Genomic DNA, 26,188 nt, shown 5'->3' on the forward strand with positions numbered 1-26,188 from the left:
ACTTATACGAGAATGATTCTGAATTTGTGAACAACTGTATCATTTGCCAAAAATTCCTACTAGGTCACACTTTAAGAGTAGTACGGGGAACGTTGCCACGACCGATGGGGCCCTTCCGGCACTTGCATATAGGCTATGAAGATATGCAAGATAAATGTACCTCTTACCGATACATGCTTGTTGTGGTGTGCCCATTTTCACGTTGGCTTGAGGATGGTCCCTGTGCCCATAATAACACCCGTTCATCAGAGGAATTCTTGGAGAGGCAGGTGTTCCCAAGGTAGGGAATCCCAGATGAAATTCGCTGTGACAATGGTCAGCAATTTGCAAATGATTTGATTAAAGAATTAAGTGCCCTCCTGCGAATGAGGCACAAATTGTGCATGGTTTATCTCACACAAGCCAATGGTTTGGTTGGGAAGATGAATGGTTATTAAAACAGCTCTTAGCAAAGCTAACGCAAACGCTTGAAAAATCTTTGTTGCACTGCTTACCTCTTGCACTTTTTGCTTTGCGCAATTCGCCTGGAGGAGATCATCGTCTCACTCCACATGAGATTGTTACAGGTCAGAGAATGCAAGTGCTTACACCTCTGTCATGTACAATCTCTGATGCTAATTCTTCGTCTAACATTCTGGAGGGTGAATTTCATACCTATCTCACAGAACTTACAAAATCACTTCAATATATATAGCTGCAGACAAGGCCAAGCGCTCAGGCAGAGCAAACAAGTGATCAAGGAGGACAGTTTCCGCAAGCGACACTTCTCTATCCGGGGGACAGTGTGTACGTAAAAAACCATGTCAGGAAGTGGAAAAAGCAGCGCTTCACAGGTCTTCATACAGTGACTTAAACAACACTGACAGCTGTGAAAATTGAGGGTTGCCAAGGATGGGTTCACATAACTGACATGCGCAAAGACAAGAATACCACTTCCCATTGAGAAGAGGAGCAGAGCACAGCATAATCGGAAGTATTTGAGAACTTTCATTAACTTTATTTTCATCAATAAGACTTTATAGGCCGTCAAAGGAGGGAGGAGAGAGTGTTTTTAAAGACAATGGGCCTCATTACACGGTAGGCAGTAAGGGTTTACCGGTACCAGTATTTTACCGGTACCGGTAAACCCTTACCGCCTTACTACGAGGTCTCTTTGCGGGTTGGTACATTAACACCTGCTTTTAGCAGGCGTTAAAAAACGAACCCGCAAAGGGACCTCGGTGCTAATTACGGTACCGCAAATTGCGGTACCGTAATTAGCGCCTTCCCCATTCCCATTATGCCCTAAGGGGCAAAAATAGGAATGGGGAAGGGCAATGGAGGAAGGAGGAATTACCGCCTTCCCAACCTTGGAATAGGGCGGTAATTCCCCTTTCCTCCAAGGCGGTACTGGTAAATTACCGGCATGAACCATGGTGCTAATAGCGCCATGGTTTACCGCCTACCGTGAAATGAGGTCCAATGGGCCTCATTCTGACCCTGCCGGTCCAGAAACAAGGGTGCCGGTAAGCTTACCAGCACTGCTGTTTCCGGTGGGCACAGCGGCCACGGTAGGCAGACCCGTCATGGAAGCACCGGCACCATTAACAACAGTGCCGGTGCTTCTGTGTCCCCATTCCCTATGGGAATGGGGAACGTTTTACCGGTGCCTGACTTTCCAGGCCGCCAGGGTTGTAATCTCCCGGTAGCACCGGGAAGTCAGGCGCCGGTAAATATTTACGGGTCCTGTGGCAACCTGTCGGTAGCACTGGCATGGTTAACGGCGGACCCGTAATGAGGCTCAATGTTGTTATAAGGGGACGTCAAAAAGTTTCATTTTTTTGGAGTGTGATAATATTGACATGCATTAATATAGGATTCATATTTTTGTTTTATTTGGTTTTGAAAGAATAAAGTGGTACACATTTAAATGACAATGTGAATAGAGGAAAAATAATTTAATTGATGAAGAGGGTTTTCATCATGACACTGAAAATGAGCAAAGTTTTTCATCTGGAAACGTCTGGTACAATGAAATGTTACGGGTGGGAAGAGAAAGGCCGAATGGCACATGCTACGTCTACTCACTCATCCCACACATAATAGGGGCGCCCAAGCTCTTCCTGCCTCGAGGTGAGTCTTATGAGGAAGAGGGTGCCTAATGCCCCTATCCTTCTGCAGTACTAGGGGTTTAATCCAAGGAGCAAATGTCACAGTCCAGTGGGTGAATGAAGGGGTAAATGTCTATGCCGATAATTACGTGAAACTAAACAGAATGATCAAAAAAAGAGAGACAAAAAATTTGATGGTAGAATATATAACAGAAGGTTCTAAAAGTGGAGCTAAAAATAAGTGAACACCAAAATGGTCCATGTTACAGTCTGCACTTTAAGCATTCTCTCTGGAAGTGTAGGAAGGGAGAATGATAGAATGATTTTGGTAGAAACTGAGTTTTTGAGTTGGTTTAGAAAAAAGGTTTCCCTATTATTATTTTTTTTTATTTGTTTGTTTGTAATGCGTCGGTAGCCCGCAGGCATCAGGACGCAGAGAGACAAATTCATTTTACGCGAACAGTGGGTGGAAAGGTAGGGAGTGTCACATTATTTGAAGAGATGGGTCTTCAGATTTCTCTAAAGATTAACAGATTAGGCTCTGCTCTCAGGGTAATTGGAAGGTTGTTCCACTGCTGAGCTGCTCGAACCGGGAAAGATTTCCCAGCACCCATAGTTCGGGATGCCTAGGGTATCTGTAACTTGCCTGATGTTTGAGATTTTAGGGCCCTATTAGGAATGTATCGTGTTAATTTGGCTCTAAGATAAGATGGGCCCCTCCATACAAACATCTGTGTACTAGAGTCATGGATTTAAAGAGGATTCTCTCCTCGACTCTAAGCCAGTGGAGGGATCTTCTAGCCTCTGTCACATGGCTTCTTCTGTCGATTACTTTTATGACCGGGACTGCATTATTCAACATTATCTGGCATTTACTGATGCATTTTTTGGATGCTCCCAGCAACAGTGAGTTGCCGTAGTCCAGACGTGCCAGTATAATGGCCCTAGCTATTGTGGGCGCATTATTTTCTGTTGGAAGAGGGCGTATAGCTCTCAATAGCCTAATGTAGATGATAAACCTATATGCACTTAGCTCAGTCTGTAGTATGTAGTATGCATTATATTTGTGAAGATAGTTTGTTTGGGATTCTGATCCCAGGGACGCCTCCAGCATCATCCCAAGGGTTTTAACATGGGAGACTACCTTAATGCATGAGTCTTTAATAGTAAATTCTTCGAATTCTTTGCAGAGCTTACCCCTTGCTTGACAGGAGCCGAAAATCATAAGCTCCGTTTTTTTTTACTATTCAAGCACATCCAATTGTCTTCCATCCATTTGTCTATCAGATTGTAAATGGTTGTAATCTTTTCCTTATCTAGTTGATATTCTCCCTCCAACTCAAACACCAGCTGTGTATCATCGTCGTAATTAGTAAAATGAATGCCGATGAATTCTAGGAGTACACATAGATATTTCATAAATAGGTTGAAGAGAAGAGGGGAGATACTAGCACCCTGTGGTACACCTGCACTTACAGGGGTAGATGTTGAAAACTTCTCTTCCCGATGTATTCTGGTTACACGGTCTGTGAGAAAAGATGCTAACCATGCCAAGGCTGCCTTGGAGCATCCCGCTGTTTTCTCCAGAACTTGTTGTAGCAGTGTATGATCAACGAGGCCAAAGGCAGCACTTAGGTCCAAAAGCATTAGGATCCTGGATGGTGGATGCTGGATGTTGTTGGCTTCCACATGTGCCTGCAGTTGTCCTGTAGCGATTTTGTCCATTATTTTTAGTACACAATTGGTTTTAGTAATAGGGCACATATTATTGGGATCTTTAGGATCCAGGCCAGGTTTTTTTAACAGTGGTGTAATGGTCACCTTTTTTATGGCTTTAGGAATCTTACCATCATGGAAGGATGCATTGATTATCTTGGATAACAATGGGGCAAACAGCTCTTTATTTTCCAGGTTAATTTTGGGAGGGATTAGGTTTTCAGTGTAAGAGGATGGTTTCATATTGGCTAGCACCTTCACCATCTCAGCCTCTGTTTCTAATGTTTCCTCTCAGGAAACATTTGCTGTCCCAAGCCAAGATGGAGGGGCGAATGCTCAGTAGTGATTGGTTAAAGATGTTTATGATGTAACTTGGAATTCTTAGTAGAATTCTAAACTGCCTTTCATGAAAGTTAGTTACCAAGTAGGTCATCATTTTTGTAGTTCCTGTGAATTTCGAGTCATTAAACCCATATTTGCAGCAAATATATTTTAAGAAGTGTATTATCCTTTTCTACGTGAAGAAGACTCTTACATGAAGTCAGGAGGAGATTTTGTAAGAACTGAAATCTAGAGAAGAGTCCAGTCATCTGAGAGAAGAGAAGCTGAGCTAAAGACTGAGCTAAGTGCATATAAGTTTATCATCTAATGAGCAAATTGTATATTCAACAGAATTAACGTGCCAGTTTAAAGTCTATGGATTTTTAAGTAACTTTAAAGAAGAAATTCTTTTCAGGTTTGTTTGCGCGTGTATAACTATTTTTTCAAGTTTTCAGCGCATGTATTTAATTTTTCCTTACAATTAACATTACGGACAGGCGTGAGTTGTAGCGTCAAGACCGAGTTACTAAAATAACTAATATAGTAATTTTTTCTTTCCGATTGATTTTTTTCTTTGTTTTATTCATATGCGTTGGGTGCATCGTTCCGTGCACACTAGAGAAAAGCACCCGCAGAAGTCGCGTGCGCGTCATCAGAAGACTTCACATTCGTACGCTTGTATTGGCAGTAAACAGTAGCATTCTTGGCTACGCTACATATTTTTCTCCGGCAGTTCGCATTAAAGACAGTTTGTTTTTCGTTTGAACTGGCAGCCGAGGAAAAATTACAGCATATGATTTTCACGAGACTCACTCAAGTCAGTCATAAGATTAGCAATTTGTTGAGCAAAAGCAAAGTATCATTTGCAAAGGAAAACAATCTTATTAAAGAAAGAAGTGAAGCAGTAAACAGTTATAAAAGACTTTGTCATTTATTTTTAAAAAGAGAGACTCAAGTAAAATACAACCACAAGAAGCTGAGAAGAAGTAGAATATCAGAGCAGTCACAGCATCTCACGCTTTTCCAGAAGTGTAACAGTTAAAGATGTATACTAGCCTAACAGCTATGAAAGCTTAGGCAGCAGGTACTGAGTTTTAAGTATAAATTCATAGGAAAATAGTTACAATTGGTTAGTAATCTGTTATCCTTTTTCTATAGGTCTTTCACTGAAGATTCCAGTCAATTAATAGTGCAAGAGAGCCAAGCAGTAGAAGATTTCTGTGTTTGTTGTTTTCTCCACATCCCCTTTCCCCTTGGGTTTGCCAGCTTGATCATTGTTTAAAGAGGAATTGTTAGGCAGGCAGACTTGTGTGGGGTCTGGTGGGCCAGCGTCACTCCTGCAGGAAGAAATGGCAGTTATGACAATAAGGAGAGGTAAAGCATTCCTTGGTGTCACACAAGACCACTAATGTGAATATAAGGGGCAGTGTGGTATGGTGGCAAATGGGAGGGGGAATAATTCAATGCCGTGCTGAAGGGTTGGTGGGATATGAACAAAGCGAGGCAGCCAAAGTGAATGGAAGTTGTAAGGCAATTTGGGGAAAATATGTACGTGCATTGACCTGGTCAAATGAAAGACACCAACAGTTGACATAAAGAGCTTTACACGATTCCCTCTGCGTTTCAGGTCCTGTGGGTTTATTCATCTCGGGATTAATACCGTCTGTGCCAAGGTGCTGAGGAATGCAGTGCTGACACAGGGGACAGCGGCTATAATGGATGTGTGGAGGGCCTGTGGATCGAAGGCCTACGCTCAGCTTCCGCCTGATTGGAGTGGGAACTGTGCAATCGTCACTCTGCACAGCCCTCTCCTGATGGTGCCTTGAAACAGCACTGCCGTGGGCCTTGCGCTACAGGAAAGATTGGTACAGCAAAGTGAGAAGCAAAAATCGCTAAGCAGAAAGAGAAGAGAAAATAACTACTAGTCCGAAAAGACTGCTGAAAATCTGGCCGCTATCCCTGATGAATTTCGGTTGTTTTCCAAGGCTGCCACTTTCTTTGCATACCTGTTGCTCCCAGGTGTACAGGCTGACGGCAATGGGAAGCGGCTTCAGCTTACGCGTTATGAGTTGCTGCAGTTGTCCAATTCAACAGCAAAAGTCCTAAGTGCAATAAAGGAAGAATTGAGGGCACTACATTTGGTGGCTCCCCAAAATCATTATTTTGTGGACCTTCTAACTGCTATAGAAGGAGGAGTGTGTGCCAAGTTTGAGAGCAGCTGTTGCACCATAATACCCGGTGGAGAGGCTTTCAATGGCACATTGAAAGCAGCAATCAGGGAAATACAGACACTCCATGAAAAATAATAATTAAAGCAATTGGAGTGCAGTGAAATAACTGGCTGGACAGCATTGCCACATGGGTGCTCACCTGTATTCTGGCTTTCTGGAGTATTTTGAGTGACTGTCCCTGCATTGGTCCTCATGCTCGTCAGCTTCTGCATTGGCAAAACTTAATTTAGACTCTTTACTAACAGAAAAAGAGGAAAACTCATGTTGCCCCTGAATATTGATGGGGAAAGTGCTAGAAATAAGCCCAGTAAGAAGCTAACAAAGGGTGACAAAAATAATAAAGTGGGTCACAGTACAACCTGAGGATGTTGAAAACTACAAGGCCTAATCAAAGTCATGTGATAATGATAGGGAAGGATGTGTGTTGATAAATGGGCCAATACAAACCTGGGAAAAGGAGGGGGGAAACATGAGTAGACTAAAAAAGATGTGGGTAAGTAAAAAAACCAATGGAGGAGTTGGGGGTGTGGATTTAGTTATTGATAGATCAAGAAAAGGGGGGAATTATGTGGTAAAAATTCAGGTTTGGCGCGGTAAAAAGGCGCAAACTTTTCAGCTGCACTCTGAACGGGCAGGGGACATCCTTGATAACCATACTGTAATTTGAACTAGACAGGAGAATGCCCTGAATAACAATATTTCATGTTAAAGAAGCATAGATAATAAAGATGGGTCACATGTAAACAGGCCTCAAAGCATGCTTTTCAGAAAGAAGCACTAATTTCACTAATTTCATTAATTTGCTTAGAAGCCGCCGTGGCTGGTAGCATATTGCAAATCCCACGATCCCAGGATCACACGGTTAAAAACAAACAATCTCTGTTACTTTCGAGATTATAAAACAGAGCTCATGGGTGCCACGGAATGGCAGTGAATGCACAATAATTTTATAATTCGGCATATTAACTTACGGAGCCGGATCTACTGACTGTTTCAGAAAATCCATGGCAGTTTCACATTGTCCCTGAATACATCTCTGCCTGGTAAGAAGGTCAAAGAGTTCCTAATGTGCAAAATTAACACAGTAACTTGTTCTTGGTTCAAGGCTCTGACAGTGTCATGATAGAAGACTTTCTCATGAGAACGTAGCTGAGATGACCGGGGCAATTGGATAAAGATCTGCTTGTCATCCCAAATGTTTCAATGAATTGGTACTATGATGTGGGAATTGGGGATTGGATTGTGACATCACAACAGGAAATTAGGGGTGGTGTGGCAATATTTGCGTGTCCCAATCATAGAAGATAATGTATGCCCCAGGGACGTCATTTAGGGGATGCCAGGGGTCGCCCTTGCAACCCCTTAAAAAAAGATAAACAAAAAAAGTAACTTTACATTTTTTTTTATTAAACTGAGGCTCCTGGGCTGTGGCCAGCAGCATGTGGCTCTTTGTCTCTGGAGTGGCTGGTTTTGTGACAGCTATAGCTGGTAAGATAGCTCAGTGGGCTGAGCGCTCGCTGCAGCAATGTGTGTGTGATCTGTAGTGTGCAGGTTCGACTCCCAGCAAGGTTATCTCAGCCTTTCATCCTGCTGCAGTTGATTAATTAGTACCAACACAGGTTAGGTGATATTGTATGTGTATTTGTTCTATATGAAGCGCTTGAGCGTAAGTGCTACATAATAACACGTCATTATCGTTTGGCCTTGGACCTCTGCTTGCATTCACAGTAATTTGGTTATATGGGCCTATTCGGGCTGATATTAATGATACATATGGTGAGCCATTCCTGTATAAATGTATATCACTTTACAGTGATATTTTAACCATATTTTTCAAAGTGTACTTAGAAACAATGCTATGTGAAGGGGTGAAAGGTTGTGTTCCATCACTTCCTGTGATGTCACTTCAGGGCGGGGTCAAATTATATCACTTCCTGTGATGTCATCAGAGGTCAAGGGTCATGTGATGTCACTTCCACTACCCCTGGCATTTTGGTGAAACGATGTCCCTGGTATGCCCTTATATAGGGGTAAGATATGATTTCACCAATCAGCTTCTCGTGGGGAGACATTTTAATGTTGCAAAGTTATTGATGCTAATTAGAATGTAATATTATAAAAGCTTTTGTTTCTGGGGTGCATCTTTGACAGTGCATTGTATGTAGTTCTGTTCCACATTCTGTTTAATTTCGCTTTCCAAGCTGCGAGTGGGCCCAGATTAAAGTTGTGTTACTTCTTGCCTGGTGTACACTGCTTTTTGACTTCTTTTGTCATTTTTACTGGTGAGTTCCGAGGCAACCCCCTGAACACTTCTATGTATCTTTTCTTTATTGGTCAGCACATTATTTAATCTTCTTTCATTTACTGTTACTTTGTCTTTAGGTGCTTCAGTTACATTGTCTGTTTTAAGTATTTTCATATTGTTTTAGCATAGGTTCATACATCTCCTTTATGACATCATTCAATCATCTACAAACTTTATAGAGTTCATATTACTCATAATCGCTTCCTGACATCTTGGTTCTGGGCACACTTCCTGGTAGCATCCTTCCACTGTCTCAATATAAGGGTATCTTCTGAATGGCTGTCTGAGTGCATATCATCTTTACTACGCGGTATGGCCATGTCGCATACACCTGTGCATGGGTTCCCAATTGTAGCTCTTTGTCTGCTACCCCAATAGGCCGGTGGTGAGGGGGTGGGGACCAGAAAGAGGCATCCGCCTATTCCTCGACATTCCCCCCCTCTTGTCGAATATTCCTCTTCTTCCGCATTTCCTGCTTCATCTTTTTCTATCATCTCATAAGCAACCTATGAGATCATATTTTTGTCACCCACCTCAGATGGCCTGAATTTTTCATGTGCTCATCCACACTCCAATTCATATATCGACAATCCCCAGCTGGTACACAGAATATCCATCGTCCAACATACCTCGTCCGATCTTGGGATAGTAAAACCTTGTTCCTGGGGGTGCAAGAGAACTCTTCTAAATGATTCTCGAATACTGTCTTCTAGCTGCATCTTTTCTCCAGTGCCACTGTTAATGTCAATCATTATCTTCATTCCAATAGCTTTCTTGGTTGTCTGTTGGAATTGTCCCAAGATGATCCTTATGAGACAGAATCCTAGCTGCACCAACACTAGTATGGCTCCAAGCAATTTGAAAGCATTCGCCAACTAAGATGGAATCCATGAAAACAGAGATGACAACCAATCATCTCCCACTGTCTCATCAGTTCCCTCTTCCGTCTTTGTGTGCAGGGTCGTTAACATCGTTATTGCTTGTCAGGATTCCATTTTCTCCATCATGAGCTTGTACAATGTGCATCAGGACGGCCCGACCTTGGCACAAACGCTTCCTTCCATTGCCGCTATCAGTTCCAGAACACACCTGTTCTGGAGGGTCATCAGCCTGATAAGCCTCAATTCTTCTTTGATTGTATTGAATCCTTTTATTGTTGCATTGATTGTATGCAGCAATTCCCACCTAGTGATTTGTAACCACTTGATATTTACTCCGGCTTGGAGTCCTGGTGTAAATATAGATGTCATTATCATGGCAATCTTGCTAAATAATTTGAATTCATCAGGAATATTTTCATAGGACTTTATTGATTTTGATGAGAAATAGTCCTCTCTTTTTAGTCGATAACGATGAACTGATCTCTTCTTCTTTAGGTACTCAATCATTTTTGGAAACTCCTCAATATGGAGGTCCCTTTGGGGAATCACTAACGCTGGGATGTGTACCAATACAATGGAGCACACTCCTCCCCAGTCTTTAGGTAATTGCATATACGCTCTGGATCTGCAAGCCCAATATTGATCCATTAGCACTACAGTTCGCCCATTTCATTCCTAGTATTTAGATTATTTCTCCACTTCCTTTATTCTTTCCAACAAAGTCTGTGCCATCATTCTTGAAGCAGTTTGTCACATTCTTCATTTGCAATGTATGCACTGGTCCTGCTTCCTTCTCAAGCCAAGTTAATAGTCTTGCTTGCTTGGCCCATGATTCTAGGTATTCATCATTCACCTTTTGCACTTTGTGGATTGCTTCTTTCTTCAATAAGATTGCAGGGCATGATATTAGGCTGTCTTCCCATCCAGTGCTGGTTACTACACGCCCATACACCATTAGCTGTGTCCTTTGCCAGCATCCTGGCCCTCCTGATTTTTCAGTCATGTCTGCGCAATTCTTCCTCTTCATTTCAATGGTTTTTATTGGGTCTCCATACTGGGATGGATTCATATGTTTTTTGCTTGTCCACCCTAATCCAGTTTCCATTCTTTGTTTTCACATATGAGTCTTTGTATGGAAAAGTCTGTCTTGATCGCGATCTTAACGTTGCCCATTTTCCTTTGAATTGTCCTCTGGTGGTACATACTGCCATCAGATATCAGTGAGGTTTGTGGACTCTTAAGGGGGACAATAGTAGATGTCTTATTCTCTTGTTAATCACTGCCTATAATATGTGTGAATGCCAATGTAATAAGGATACCATTTAAAATCAAAATACCTCTAAAAGCTCCAATAATTACACTTCGTACAGTGCATTTCTTTCGTGGGGCTACATTTCCTACTTCTTAAAACCTTTCCATTGATTTAATCTTTTTCAATATACCAAAGATATCGATTTATTAAAAACTCATGAATTTATAATAAAAACTTTAAGATAATCGCCAATATTATTCTTAAAACTATGTTATTTTTCGGGTTCCCAAGAAATGTCACGATATCTGTGTGTCTTCTGATCAGAGCTGGATAAGATTGAATGATATAAGAAAAGACTGCAAGCAAGAATGTGTGTGCCATAGGTAGCATAGAAAATAAAGTATTCTTCTTTTCTTCTGACTTTTACTGCTTCTGTCTCATTGTCTCTTTTATCTTAGTCTAAGGAAGGTGTTCACGAATCACTGCAAGTCCAACAGTCTTTAAGAAACCCTAATCTAAAAGTTGTACTTCTTCTTCCCTTGCTTTATCTTGACTTTTGGTGATTGATCTTGTCGGCACTAGCTAAAATGATTCACTTGCTTCAGTAGGGGTAGCTGCAGGAGAGGTCAAGGGTTCTCCTTTGTAGGGTTTGATGTCATGTAGGTGGATCTACGCTCTCCTCCCTCACAACTTCACGGCAGTAGGGCTTACTTCCTCCACCTCATGGGGGCCCTCAAAACAGGGGCATACAAATTTGCATACCAGCAACTGGTCCCACGGTGCAAGCTGAGAGGCCTGACTGTTTCTTCCAAATCAATGGGCTGATTATCCTTTTTATTTTCCATTGACCCCTCCCGTCGATTCTGGAGCCGGTTAAACATAAAATACACACTTTGGCCCTCATTACAAGTCAGGCGTTAAGTGTTTAACGGCGCCGTTGGCGCCGTTAACCCTTAACGCCTGATTCACACTTTAACGCCTGCTTTTTGCAGGCATTAAAGTCAAAGGCGCTAAGCGACCTTGGTGCTAATTACGGCACCGTAATTTACGGTGCCGTAATTAGCGCCTTCCCCATCCCCATTATGCCCTATGGGGCAAAAATGGGAATGGGGAAGGGCAAATGGTGAATGGGGAATTACCGCCCCACTCACCTTGGAATGGGGCGGTAATTCCACCATCCACCATGGCGGAATCCGGCATGGACCATGGTGCTAATAGCACCATGGTCCACCGCCTGACTTGTAATGAGGGCCTTTCAGTCATCGTTTTCAAATAATCATGCATTTCATCGCTTGAAGCCCTCGCTACAGTATGGGTGTCTGTATTTACCCTTTTTGGGGGAGTGATAGGATTACTCATATGTTGCCCAGTCACAAACTCATGAGGAGTCAAATGGTGATCCGACCCAGGCTGATTACACAGCGCATACAGCACAAGGGCTATGCAATCGAGCCATCCCTTTTTTAGTAACTAGTAACTTTCAGCTTCTCTATTCTTTCTTTCAAAAGCCCATTTAATTTCTTGCAAATTCTGTTTGCTTGCGAATGATAGGATGATGCAAATTTGTGCCTTGAATAGTTCATTTATGAAGTGCATCCCATTATCGGATCGCAAACCTTTGCATACACCCCATCTTGGAAATACATCATGCACAAGGAACTTGGCAGCACATGCAGTATCAGGGTGCGTGCATGGACCCTTCTCGATCCATCTGGAAAAGGGACATACTACAACTAACATATCTATGCTCATTACACGTCTGTAGCATATCGACGTAATCTATATGTGGTTGCTGAAATGGTCCATTTGCTCTGGGGATTACTCCTCTCAATGTTCACTAAGTGTGCACTGCAGTGAATTTTTGGCATACAATACAGTTCATAAGTGAACTGTGCCAAGTGTTCAACTAGGTTCGGTACAAATCATTCTTCTTCTATAGTAGCAGCTATACTTTTTCGATTCACAAGCGCTAGGTATTGAAGCTGCTCCAACGTTACCCTCAATAATGCTAGAGGCATAACTGGATTTCCTGTGCTATTCTGTTTCCACATTTCCTCAGTAGGGGATAGAGAACATCTCCATCTTTTCCATAACTCTTTCTTCCTGTGAAACTCATCCTTGTATTTCAATTAACTGTACAATGGACATTATTAAATCCTTCCGACCAGCATGCATCACCCTGTCGTCTGCCTTATATTTTTCATTTTGCTTTCAAATGTGGTTGGATAATAGGCTGCTTTCTTGGCCTCTAAATCTGTAGCTTTGTTTACACTAGAAATTAAATCTGTTCTCTTTGAATGGGCTGCACATTTTACAATAGCTATGGTCTCTGGGAAACTCAATGATTCAATACATTTTTCTAATAACCCTGCATGTTGCACTGGAGTGCCATCTGCACGGAGGAAGCCCCTCCTTTTTCAACGTAACAGTTGACGTCACATAGGCAGAGTCAGAGTACACTGTCACTTCCTCATCCACAAAGCCTTGTAGTGCATCAATAAGTGCTGCTAATTCTGCAGCCTGTGCTGAGTAAATTGGGGATAATCTCCTGTTCATATTTACCCTCTGGGTTAAGTTTTGCCACTGCCGCTCCAGTATGTCTCACCCGTCTTTTCATCGATTCTCGATAATCCATCAATAAAGGCCACTTCCCCCCCATTCCTAGGGCATTCTCTCTAACTCAGGGAATATCATCATAACATTCAGCATACGTAATACAGTCATGCACATCGTCATCTTCTCCCACTGGTTCACCTATGAACATTGCAGGATTCACTGAGCTACACCTAATAATTTTGATTGCAGGGTTTGAGATAATTACCTCAGACCCTGACGTTCATTGGGTGGTCAATGTACTTTTGGGTTTCTCTAAAATGGCAAATATTGCATGCTCTATGAATAACGTTACTGAACACCCCATGGTTATACTTAAGGCCTTTTCATTTGCAAATGCTGCTGCAGCTAAAGATTGCTCACAAGGATAATGTCATTTCATGACTGGATCTAAGATCCCACTATAATAAGCTAATGGTTTATGGCCATGTCCCAGTGTTGCTTTCTGTGTTAAGTACTGCTGTCATGACTTCTCCATTTGAATGAGGGAATAAGTACAATTCTTCACTATAGTTTGGAATCCCTAACACAGGAGCTGTGCTGATTGCGGTTTTTAATTCATGAAATCCCTCAGTCATTTCTTCTGTCCATATTTATTTTATTTTTAGCCATCTGTGCCTCTTTAAGTCCTTTTAAAATGGACGAGTATACGTACTGTAATTAAGGACCCAGCCCCTGCAATAATTGCATATGACTAAACATTTTAGCATTTGTCTCACTGCTTTCGGCTGTTCAGTAGTCGTAATAGCCACTGCCCTATCAGGCATCACTTTTTTCCCTTCATGCGAGATCAACTGCACTATATGTAGTACTTCTTGACAATATTGTAATTTCTCCTCATCTACTTTGTACCCTTTCTCTGCCAGTACAGTCATAAGTTTAACAGAATCTTCTCTGCAACTTTCTTCTGTCTAATAAACCCATGCCGTATGGACTTGTAGGGCATAAACTACACGGTACCTTTTCCAAATCTTCCTGAATAAATGGCGGTTTCTGTTTTAACAATGCCATTCTCTGCGGTATTTCTATATTCTCTATTTTGTTCCAAAAAGTGAGATTTATGAAAAATACCACCTCATCATTTGAGTAATCATCCCTAAATAGTTCCTGGTCGGTCAAGTCTGTCAATCGATAGCCTTCATTAAGGGCTATCACTGTTCTCCATCCCCTTCCCTCATCATCTGTCCCATGAAGCGTCACCCTTTCTTCTTTAACTATTGCTGCTTCTAGTTCTAAAGGGATAATTTGCCTTTCCTCATCGTCCATAGGGATCTCTGGCCTGAACACAAACTTATTAGGTATTCGCAATAGCTTATTGATCTATTTAGACAGCCATGATAATAAGACACTCACTCCATACAAAAATACTTACTCGTCTAGAGGTACTCCTCATAAAGCTTTCTTCCCTGTAAACGCTAATATGAGTTCTCTCACATTTACATATGTATCCCTGGAGTTGAACATACTATTCCCTCATCAGAAGATATCGCCATGTTAAGTTTTGTCATCAAATCACAATCAAATATGTTTACCGGCGTTTGTCTAGAGTATAATAATGGCATAAACATGTTGTCTTTACCTATAGAAATTGGTAATTTGTCTGTGAAAGAAACTAAACTCACCACCCCAGTGAACCCTTAAGCATTCATGGCATTGCCTGACATCGGATATTTTCCCCTCGCGGATACAGGAAAGAGTAGCGCCAGTGTCTATGAGAAATGAAAATGTCTTGCCTCCTCTCGTCACCTTGACCCTTGGTTCCTCTTGGGGATCTGGTGTCACAGATAGTACTGAACATATCAGGTCGCTCTGTGAGCTGTTCTATTGTGGATAGAAATCCATCCCCCATGCCTGTGAAAGTATTCCCTCCTACCACAGTCATACTTCCTGATTTGGGTGTGGCTATTTCATGGAGCGGAATTAGGATTTGTTGACCAGGAGCAAAAAGCAGCTCCTGGGTATCTGACATCACCCGTTATGCAGGAGATACCTCTCGGGAACCAGGAGCCAGTCCATAGCGTGCAGCAAATCTAACATATGCACAAGATGTGAAATCTAACTTTTAGTCCATTACATATTGTATAATATGGTTTAAGTGTACCTTGGGTGTGTTCCTTATTCATTTTTAAACATATTCCCAAATCTATAGTTAATATCTCATAGCTTTGTTTGTATGGCACCACTTGGGAGTCAAAAGTAGCTCCTGGTAGCCGTTGTTTTTCAGCTAACCAGGCTCTCCCTAGCTTTAACCAGGAGCTAAATGGCTATCCACAATTTCAAACCCTGCTATTTGCGTGGCTCCCGTGTCCTGGTGCCATTGTGATGTACCTGCTTGCTGCATTGGAATATATTGTATTTGTTATGTTGGCGCCTGCTGTTTTTGCCCCTACGGCGATTGTAACTGCATTGGGACTTTTTGTGTTTGTTGTGATTGCGGTGCATATGCCTGAAGTTGCGTATGATCTTGGGCATAATATCCTTAAATCAAAGATACTCAAACGAAGGAAATTGGCTGCTCTAAAAAAGCAGTCCTTGGGCCTCATTACGATCCTGCCGTTCCAGATAGAACGGTGGTGGTAAATCCACCACCACTGTTCTTTCCGGACCGGCTGATTAAGAGTCCTGCAGGCGGGAGGTGTCACTCCCGCCAGGTCTGACCTGGCGGGTTTAACACCACCCGCCTGCAGGCGGACATGGAAACACCGGCACCATTATAGCATGGTACCAGTGTTTCCACTTCCCCATTCCCATGGAGTTCTAAGGTCCCTCCATTGTGCCTTCTAAGTTGGGCAATACTAAATTGAAATGGATGGGCTTCACGGATGATTTCATCCTGTTTGACAGAACTCTGTGAGGCCTGCAAAGATACATGCAATTATTCTTTACCTATGCTTTGGCAAACAATCTCCTGCACAATGCATCTAAATTCAACGTCTTGGTCTTTACGAGGCTATGGGGCCAGAAAGAGTGGACCAGGTCAGGACGGTCACATATCTTGGGTACAATTTCACTAACAAAATTAGCATGGAATCTTGAAGAAGTAGCCTTCTTGCCAAGACACTTAAATCTGTTTTGCAACTTACATTTTAGAGGCATAGAGTATATAAATTCTCCTTACTCCCTCTAAGGCGCTATTATCTGGCCCGGTTCAAACCATTGATCCTGTACGGCATTGACCTGTCTATTCACGATATGGGCCCCAAACTTAACATCATTCAAGGGAAGCTGTGGAAGGAGGTGCTGGATCTTTCCTTGGCCATCCCTAATGCGGTTATACAACATCTTTCAAATATCATCGAAGAGAACATGTTGCCAAAATGTGACTAAAGTAGTTGTCGCCCTAACCAAGTGGCTATGAATAGTCTAAGAAGGGTTGCTCTTTCCCAGCTTGTGGGCATCAGGATGCAAAACGCATTGGTAGAGTTTGTCACAGGAGAGCCCCATAACTGACATGCAGTCTCTTCCTGATCTCTTTTGTCCTGGAAAAGTAGAATTTCAGGGCTAGGACTATGTTACAATTGTGAAGTGCCCCCCCACCATTTTCAGAATATGGGTTAGGACAGAACATCAGCAAACAAATGTCTTGTGTAACTCTCTCACCAACTTCAGAATAAGGTACAGATGGATATGGCGCAATGCTTTGACTCTGAGAAAATTCCGAAATGGCTCTTTTGAGCATTAGGTCTGGATTTCACAGACCCTGTGTGCTGATGAAATGGCAACTAATAAATCAGCCTTCTGTTTAATCAGTTGCAGACATGCTGTTAGCATAGGCTCAAAAGGCCTCTGAATCAGGTAAGGGGGAAAAATGTTAAGACCCCATTTCAGACTGTGGGGTGCACATACCAGTGAATAATCATATCATTAAAATGTCTCTTTACTATAGGGTTTGAAACAAAGACATCCCAATTTTGTTTTGTTTCTATCGTCCACAAATATGTATGGCAGTAGTCCAGTTTTAAGCCTAATGGAGAGATGTCTGCCACAAAGGACAGTACCTGACCCAAAGAACAGCTTAAAAGATTGAGACCTTTCACAGGTGGCCATATTTTGCCCATTTACTCATGTATAGCAGTCTATGCGACTACTTCGTGGACGCCATTAGTAATTCCTGTTTTTGTTTCGTCAGTCCGAGATTACCCTAAGGTAATTATGCAGGTACCAGGTCACTAAACAGATGGTTAGGTGATACGGGTGCAATACTAGACCTCCCCTCTGTGTCACAAAGTCATGAAAGACAGAAACGAGCAAATGAGGGTGTATGGACAGCTGTATGAGCTACAAAACCACGTCCACACCGGCCACTGCGGCTCTTTAAGACCAGAGTAGCAGTGCTTGGCTATAAAAAGCAGGAAGGAAAGCACAAAGGGTGTACCCCAACCGTGGAAGAGGGAACATATCGCCCAACAAGCCAATCACGTGGCTTCTCCGTAACTGGAAATGCAGACATTTTGTGTTCTCCTGTGTGGCAAACAGGTCTATGAGTTGATTTCCAAATAGGGTGATGATGTGATCTACCAGTTGCTCTACTAGATTCTGTGCCATCCAGCAAAGCTTAGGGTGGCACCCTCCTATTTGCTCAGATACAATATAGCAGTGGATGAGAACTCTCTGAGCAAACACTAATGACAGAAAAGCATTCTGTACCAGAAAAATAATCTCAGTACATTCATATGACATTCTTTTCGTCATTTCCTACAAACTTTGTACCTCTTGATCGCCCCTGGTTACTCGCCATACATACTGGTAGAAGCCAGTTGCGACTCTGATGATCGGGTGCAACCCTTCGTGGAAGATTTGTGCAGGCCATCCACCATGCAAATTCTAGTTTTAGTAACATGAGGATTTGAATTATAACATGTTTCTCTCGTATTAAGACTTGCACAGGAAATAGCAAAACACAAAAAAAGGCATGACCCAATAGCCTTCGGAAACAAGGACCAGCCTTCAATCCGCCTGAGAACATGTGGATTACATAGCCAAGGCCCCACCAAATCCCATGCCCTCTATGCATCCAATGTAGTGTTTCCTCGCTGTGGGTGTCAGGGTGGACTTCCTGTAGTTAAAAGGCAGAAAAAGAAAAAAATCAAATCCAAAGTTACCTGCAGCGCAGCGGAATCCAGATCCCGACACAGGGCTCTAATCAGCCAGTCGTCCTTCACCTCCTGCTCATAACTGCAGCCATACATTATTGCTGTTAGTGTGTCTATCTTTTTTTTTTGGTGAGGACCTCATCAGTGGCGGAATGTAAGAGTTAGAACTTGTTGAAGGTTATGCTTTGAGCTGTGTCATGGGTATCAAGCAAGAGTTGGGTGCCTTTAGTAAAGTGCCTCATCTAACGTTCAATCTGAGACACACATCTCTGGCTGTGAAATCCAGATAGTCAGCGGCTGAGTCCAGCATATAATGGGCCAGTAATTTAGTGTGAGCTACTTCCAAGAGGGAGTCCTTAGTGCCCTGAGGGTCATCAGTGGCAGACTCCGCTATGCCCTGCCAAAAACATACATTGCAGGCTTCCAGAATGTCATCAGTTTTAGCTTCTCTCAAGTGAAAGGTGTTATTTTGGTATACTTTATGGAAAAACGTGAGTTACTCTGCCTTTCCCAGGAGCACTAGAAAAGCATGGCGTAGGAGAATACCCTTTGCCCTGAGCCAGAGGAGCGGTGACCACCACTGATTGTGGCAATGGAAAAGATGTGAGGCACACTTTCTCCTCAGCTGGCACCTAGAATTTGGCATCCAGCCACTTGTTCACTGGTAAATCTTCTGGATACGCTTGGCCTGTAGAAGGATTACTATTCTATGAGTGTTGCCCAAAAGGTCCTCAGCCAGAACTCCAGAGTCCACCTCTGTGCTCATACATTTCACAATGGAAAGAACAGTTTTTGGAAACCCCTTAGAGATGTAGTAGCTCAACATCCTCTGATATGGCTACACCTTCTATAGAAAAAGGTTTGTAGGAGGTGCCTCCCCGCTGAGTATCCTTAGGTAGAGCTAGGTTACACAGCCTTGTTTACTGTCAAAGAAGTGCCAGAGATGGCACAGTTCGCTGTGGTGCAGGTGGAGCCAGCTGTATTAGGAGGAGTGGATCACTGGTGACTGTGCTGGAGAAGCCTGCTATGTTGGTACAGGCTGAGGTTGTACCAGAGAAGCTGGCTGTAGAGCCGTTGGCATGACCTTCCAAACAAGAGAGTTAAATACAGACTTCATGAGAGGAGCAATGCAGAATTGTTTGAATTTCAAGAAAAAGTCTCCTCTTGGCCCTGGGCTGGTTTGGCGCGGATTGCCTTGATCAGCCCTATATGAAGAACCACACTCTCCTTCTCCCCTCACATCTCTGATGTCTCTAAGAAGTCACACTACCAGCTGCACCTCCACAGAGGTATTCTTCCTTTCCTCTCCTTCCCCCAGAAGCTCTGTGTCTCCAGAGCTCTGGTTCTCTCTAGGCTGGACTATTGTAACAGCCTCTTTCTAAATCTGCCTGCTTCTACTCTCCACCCTCTGCAACTTATCCAGAACAGGACTGCAAGACTTGTCCTTGGCCTCAAGCCCAGGGATCGTATCTCTCCAGGACTGAAATCTCTGCACTGGCTCCCAGTGGCTGCGAGGATTAAGTTTAAAACCCTCTGCATCGTTCACAAGGCCTTCTGGGGCCTTCAACTCTCTCTTCCTAAACATCTTCCTTCTCAAGCTCTTCGCTCATCCGCCACCAACTCCCTCAGGGTCAGTCGCTTCTACAAGCAACAAGTTGGTGGAAGATCTCTTTCTTCGGCTGGCGCCTCCCTCTGGAACAGCCTCCCTGTATCCCTTAAACGTGAGGAGAACCATCTCCGGTTCCGTAAGCACCTCAAAACCTTTCTCTTTGCTCCTGCTTTTTCTCCTCCTCTCCTCTGCTGACCTCCTGGTTGTAACCGGAACTGCACTGGCTACCTGGATACCCTCTGACCTCGGGCCCAGGCCTTCCCCTGCCAGTGTCACACACCTGCACTGCCCACCTGGCAACCCCTGCACTTGGGGACTGTTCTGTATCCCTACAGTCCCCCTACCGGCCCTTGACACCTGATGATGCCCGCACTTACCCATGCACTTGCCACTTGCTGGCCATTTACATACTATTGTTATCATCTTTGTCATGTACTGCACTGTCCCTGACCCCTTCCCATGCACTTGGGCGATCTGAATGACACCTGCCTAGTAGGATCGCTGTCCGTCCTCCCTTTGTTCCCCTCCCTTGCCTCATCGCGCCTTGAAACACTTGTGTATAGGCGCGTTATAAATGCCATATATCATATCAATGGTAATGCTGACACTTGTAGCTCAGGCGGGTGGTTCAAAATGGAGTACAGCATAAAGGGTAAAGGAAGGTCTAGCTGGACAGTTATGCCCAGTCTGGCACAATCTACTCTGATCCCCTGAAGGGAATTGAAAAGCATGTGTCACCTTGCACGAGCAAATTCCTGGCTGCCACCTCCCTCAGAGGGTTTTCCGCATAGGCAAGGGCCTTTCAACCTAAGCATCCTCAGAGATCTCTGGTGATAGGATCCACTTTCATGAACTGGTGGACCAGGCATCTTGAATGTGTGAAATGACTATAAACAATATTTAAGTGCCTATGTTCACTCAATTAACAAGGAGCAAAATAACTGCTACACTCAAAGATTGATGTTTTAATGGAGACTAAATGTATCAATTCTTTAGCCATTTCAATTTTTAATATGGTTCCACCATGCATAACATGTTTCGGGGATGGCCCAATTTACCAAGTGATGCAAATACAACAAAATGAAATATATATAGCAACTAGATGAAAAACAAAAACAATCTGTATAATAATGCTAAAGGAAATCATGTCTCACTGAGGATTCCACTGGATGCCATTTCTGATGCTAAGCTTCACATGATTACAAATGAGCCTATTCTAGGTACTCAAACCAGCCCTTCCTGTCAGGGACCCACCAAACAGGGAATACATACCCACCAAATGAGGTAGGTCTCAACAGAAAATGCTTGAACTCTAAATCATACTGATATTTGAAGTCACCAAATGATAGTTATAAATACACCGATACTGTTTGTGCTCTCACTGAGATCTTTTGAACTTTCAGAGTTCAAAACTTTATTCAAAATAGTTCGCTTTTTTAACAGTTCCTGATGTTGATCACATTGGCTGAGGTTGTATGACTTACAAAATGTGGCATCCCAATTGTGCAACCTGTGTTTTTTTTAAAGCAAAATGTTTAGCAACAATAGATGTCATTGTGCTCAATCAGATGTTACTTTTATGTTCCAGTAGCTGTCTTTTCAGTTGGTCCACATACGGTTTTACAAAAGGGCACTTTAGTAATCAAATTACTGATTCTCTGAGACACATGGTAAATTATCTGACTTTAACCTTTCTGCTTCTGATGATGTAAACATTTTTGCAGATAAGATGGGCCGCTTTCTGTACTGCACAATGTACTATGATTCTTATAGGTCACCTGTCATTTATCAATTTTTTAGATTCAAAGTAATCTGTTTGAGCATGTTATACAGGTTATAGAGACTGCGAAGAGCCATAAACAAATTGCAAATGTGAATGGACAATTACTACTGTAAAGGGCAGATTAACAAAATAAATGCATACCTGATAATCTGGCTTGGTGAAATAGTCCAATGTTGCAATGTGATCCAGGAACAGATGGAACTCTGAGGGCATGTGCTTCAAAAGCATCCTATGGTCATACTTCTCCTTAATCATGCCAACCTGTTCCTGCAGGAGGCACAAAAAATGCAGTTACAATCAATACGTAACTTGTAACTTCACCACCACCCTCTGGACTCCCAGAACCATCTTCAGAAGGTCTACCTACACATCACCTTCTCACCAACACAAACTATATCTGCACCACCTGTACACCACATTTCCAACATCTAAAACCATCTTTGGACGAACCACCTTCCTACCACCATGAACCATATTTGGAGTAAGCATCTCAATGCCATCTTCGCACAACCTGCATGAATCTAAAGAAATACCATCTCTACACTACCTTATCAAAGATACAACCTGTCATCTAAAGAGCTACCTCCAACACATCACTTTCTGAGCACCAACAACAGGGCCATCTATGGAGGGACTGCATCCATAGAACATTTACACTGTCACCACCCACATCTGTGGAAGGACAACTTCAACACCCCAGGCCTGCCAGAACCACCACTCTTCCACTTGGAGGACATCCCTACGCCACTCACTGCCATGTCCCATACAAGGACGGCAAAACAAAAGAGGCTATGGTTGGAAGGTTTAGAATTAATCCTAACCTCTGGCATTGTTCCGGGCACCCCTCCAGCCGTGGGTCCCATGTCTGCTGGGCCTAGAGACCCAAGCTACTCCTCACTAATGAGGCCCAACGAGGCTGAAACATATTTGAGAATGCTTGTGGTCTCGTGCAGATGGGATGGAACCAAGCAGTTCGGGCTGGACTGCCCCATTTGTGGTGGGACCAAGCATCATTTGTATATGGTCTCTCCACTTTTGTAATGGCTTGGCAGGTGAAGAACGATGGTCTGTAGGGTTGCCAGAGGTTAAGATTAATTCTAAACCGTCCAGCCATCACCTCTTTTCTTTTGCCATACAAGGATGGATCAACTCCACACCACATCTTCACTATTACTATTAATAAAGATCTCCATCAGCTAGACAACATCTATATCTCCTTCCTACCATCAACAACCTTTTATGGAGGGACCACCTTTTTATAACTTTCCAACCGCTAACACCAGCCATCTATGGAAGGGGTAACTTTAAACCACCTTCCTACCATCACCTCAGACCATGTAAGGCACGGACAGCTCTTCATCACTTTCCTCCCACCTTCCAAAGAGAGATATCATTTCTACACCCTCCCATCACCAAGAGAAAAGCCCCGAAGCATTGCGGCACTGTGTTCCCATCGCTGCAAATTATCTAACGAGATATCACTCTTACATCACCATCCTTACTCCAGCAGAAACCTTCTAAAGTGGGATATCACGTACACCACCTGCCCACTATTACCATCTAAGTATCTAATAAGGGATATCCTATACATTGCCTTTCTACCAGCACTAATCCAAGACCTCTACTTCGCCTGTCCACCATAATGGTTACTGTAGTCTTGTATACACTAAGAACAGCACTTGCCTTCAAGATGGCATTACGGTACTGAAACAATATGAGTGAGATGAACTAGTGAGTATGTACTTTTGTGTAGCAGGGTTTTAATGCGCTTTCTGACATTTTGATGAGGGCTAGTTACAGACAGTTCTGAATCTTGCCTGCCCATACCGCAAAAGATCTGCCACCTATCTGGATTTTTATCGGAAAAAGTACTTGGAGAATACTGGGTATGGGAGGGAGACAACATCTTGACAGACAATAGAGCACATGTCTAGCTGAGAAGAGAAGGGATGTGCAGAAGAAGAGAATTGGGAACACATAGACCAATTCTGACAGGTGGCACAGAAGCCGAGCTGTGGCATGTTATATTTTTTGTGAGGTGTAAAATGCGATGCTGGGATCCTATGGCTGATGTTATTTCTGAAGTCAAGACTGGACTAGTCAAACAGCCAATGATATCAACAGGTGCAGAAAGGAGAGTAAATGAAAGAGGCATATAAGGTTGTATAATTTTGATGGCATTAGCTGGCCATGGTAAGGAAATCTCAGAATCTTTACTGATGAAGCATGGGAGGGCTTATGTCCTTTTATGGTGACACATCACCAGGATTATAAAGCAGATTGGAATCTATGCTGATTGAATTAGGACTTTGATATAAATAATGCAAATCAAGATAATGGTTGCTTCATTTTGAAAAGTATGTTTTAGACACTGTTAGGCTTGAGACTTGGAAAATGTAGTTCGAACTGAGTTTTTTGTAATAAAAGTGTGCTCCGAGTTTAGGGTGGATTGAGCGCAGGAAATAAGATGACCAAAGAAACCAAAGGAGAAAAATTGCAGCTTGCTTAAAGACTGTAGCCCATACGTCTGTCACTCTCTTATCCTGGGCTCCACTACGTGGCAGTTAAGTGAATGTCACTATTAGTCTGTGGTGTTTCAAGTGGTCACTCAGTTGTCACTTGATCAAGATGTTGGCTTCTCAGGTGGCCCCTTCCATTTTGTCAGGGGTTAGGGAGATCTGGATAGCTGACCAGAGTTCCACACCTGGGTGAGGCTGCATCACACCGTTTTAAGCATGGGACGGATGCGGCACAGGTCCTCACCACTTTTCACCCAGTTGCCTCTATAGATGTTCCTCCCTTCTTGCTCCTTTTTTCTGACTCCTCTGCTCTGGACCTCACTCCTCCTTTCTTCCTCTTCCACTGTCTTGCTCCCCAGGTCTTTCCAATTTCCCCTTCACACTGCTCCTCCTCATCTTTCTGCTGCTCCTCCTCTTTTCTTCGCCTGCACTCACGCTTTTTCTCACTCTGCTTTGCCCTCTATGGTGAAGATCCACTGTGTAGACTGTGGATTCGCCACCGCCTCACCTGTGTCACCAGAAGAACAAATTACTTAGCCCTGGTAAAGTTCTTTTGACTGGATGTTCCTCCCACTTATTGCTCATCTTTTGATAACCTGCTTCCAGCTTCAGCAGCTTCGGGAAAAGAAAACTTGGTACAGGCCACCATGCATCGTCGACTCAATGTCCCTCGACGGCCTCCGTCCGCTCTTGAGCATGACATCACCAACAGTACATATAGCATGCACAGCGCCCGTTACTTCAGTTCTAGTTTTTCCCTTCTGGTTTCACAGTACAGGCATTTGCGATTGCCAAAAGACCAGGCACTTAAGAGAGGAAAGTAATACACAGAAATTCTACTGAGGGGCTGAGGGGTAGGATGGGAGGGGTGATGAGGAATAGGTGGGAGGAACATCCAGTTGAAAGAACATTAACAGGACTAAGTAATTTGTTCTTCGAATGGATTGTATCCTCCCACGTATTCCTCCTCTTTTGATACACTCCCAAAGCATTATGTGTTGGAGGTGGGAGCAAGAATTTTACTCGTCATGAATGCTGGGAAGAAGCACATCCTTCCCAAATCCTGCTTCCTGTCCAATACAGAGTTCAGGCAGTAATGTCTTGAAAAAGTATGCAGAGTGGACCAAGTGGAAAAGCACAAATATCTTGTCCTGTACTGGCACCCCTCTCTAAAAAGCTGGTGACGTGGCCACACCCCTTGTAGAATACACCTGCAGGGCTACAGGAATGTTCTTTCCTGATAAATTATAGCATTCAGTAATGCAAAGAATGATCCAGCGGGATAATGTTTGTTTGGTCACAGCTAGTCCTAGCTTGTGTTCAGTAGAACCAATAAACAGTTGGTTGTCTAGCCCAATATTTGCCATTCAAGAGATGCAAAAACTGAAAGCTCTGTTAGGGTCAAGACAATGAAGTATTTCCTCCTCCTTAGAAGGATGAGGTGGAGGATAAAAAGAAGGTAGAACTTTCTTTTTAGAAAGATTACATTCCGATGCTACCTTTGGAATAAAGGTGGGACGGACCCTCAAAACGACTTTCTCCTTGAAATTTGCTGAAGCTACGTGCTGATGTAATGGTCGTGAGGAAAATTGTTTTGAGAGTTAACACCCTTAGAGGACATGAATGTAGCGGCTCAAAAGGGGCACACAAGAGATATTTCAGCACCAAGTTCAAGTCCCAAACAGGTACAATAAAAGGGACTGAAGGGAACACATTAGTGAGCCCTTTCAGGAATTGTATAATGATAGGAATCTTGAAATAGGATCCCTGTTCTG

The 26,188-nt window shown here is 43.1% G+C and overlaps 1 protein-coding gene across 3 annotated transcripts in view; it reads right to left on the bottom strand.

Moving 5' to 3' along the window:
• Positions 1-26,188, bottom strand: part of TTBK1 (tau tubulin kinase 1) — a 1,457,642-nt gene that overhangs the window by 673,277 nt on the left and 758,177 nt on the right. For all 3 annotated transcript variants that reach the window (XM_069608875.1, XM_069608874.1, XM_069608876.1), the window contains one exon: positions 22,036-22,161. In XM_069608875.1, the coding sequence (XP_069464976.1) occupies positions 22,036-22,161 (126 nt within the window). The remainder of the gene's footprint in view (positions 1-22,035; positions 22,162-26,188) is intronic.

Source organism: Ambystoma mexicanum, chromosome 4q, assembly GCF_040938575.1.
Source record: "Ambystoma mexicanum isolate Mex_15411 chromosome 4q, UKY_AmexF1_1, whole genome shotgun sequence".
NCBI classification, from domain to species: Eukaryota; Metazoa; Chordata; class Amphibia; order Caudata; family Ambystomatidae; genus Ambystoma; species Ambystoma mexicanum.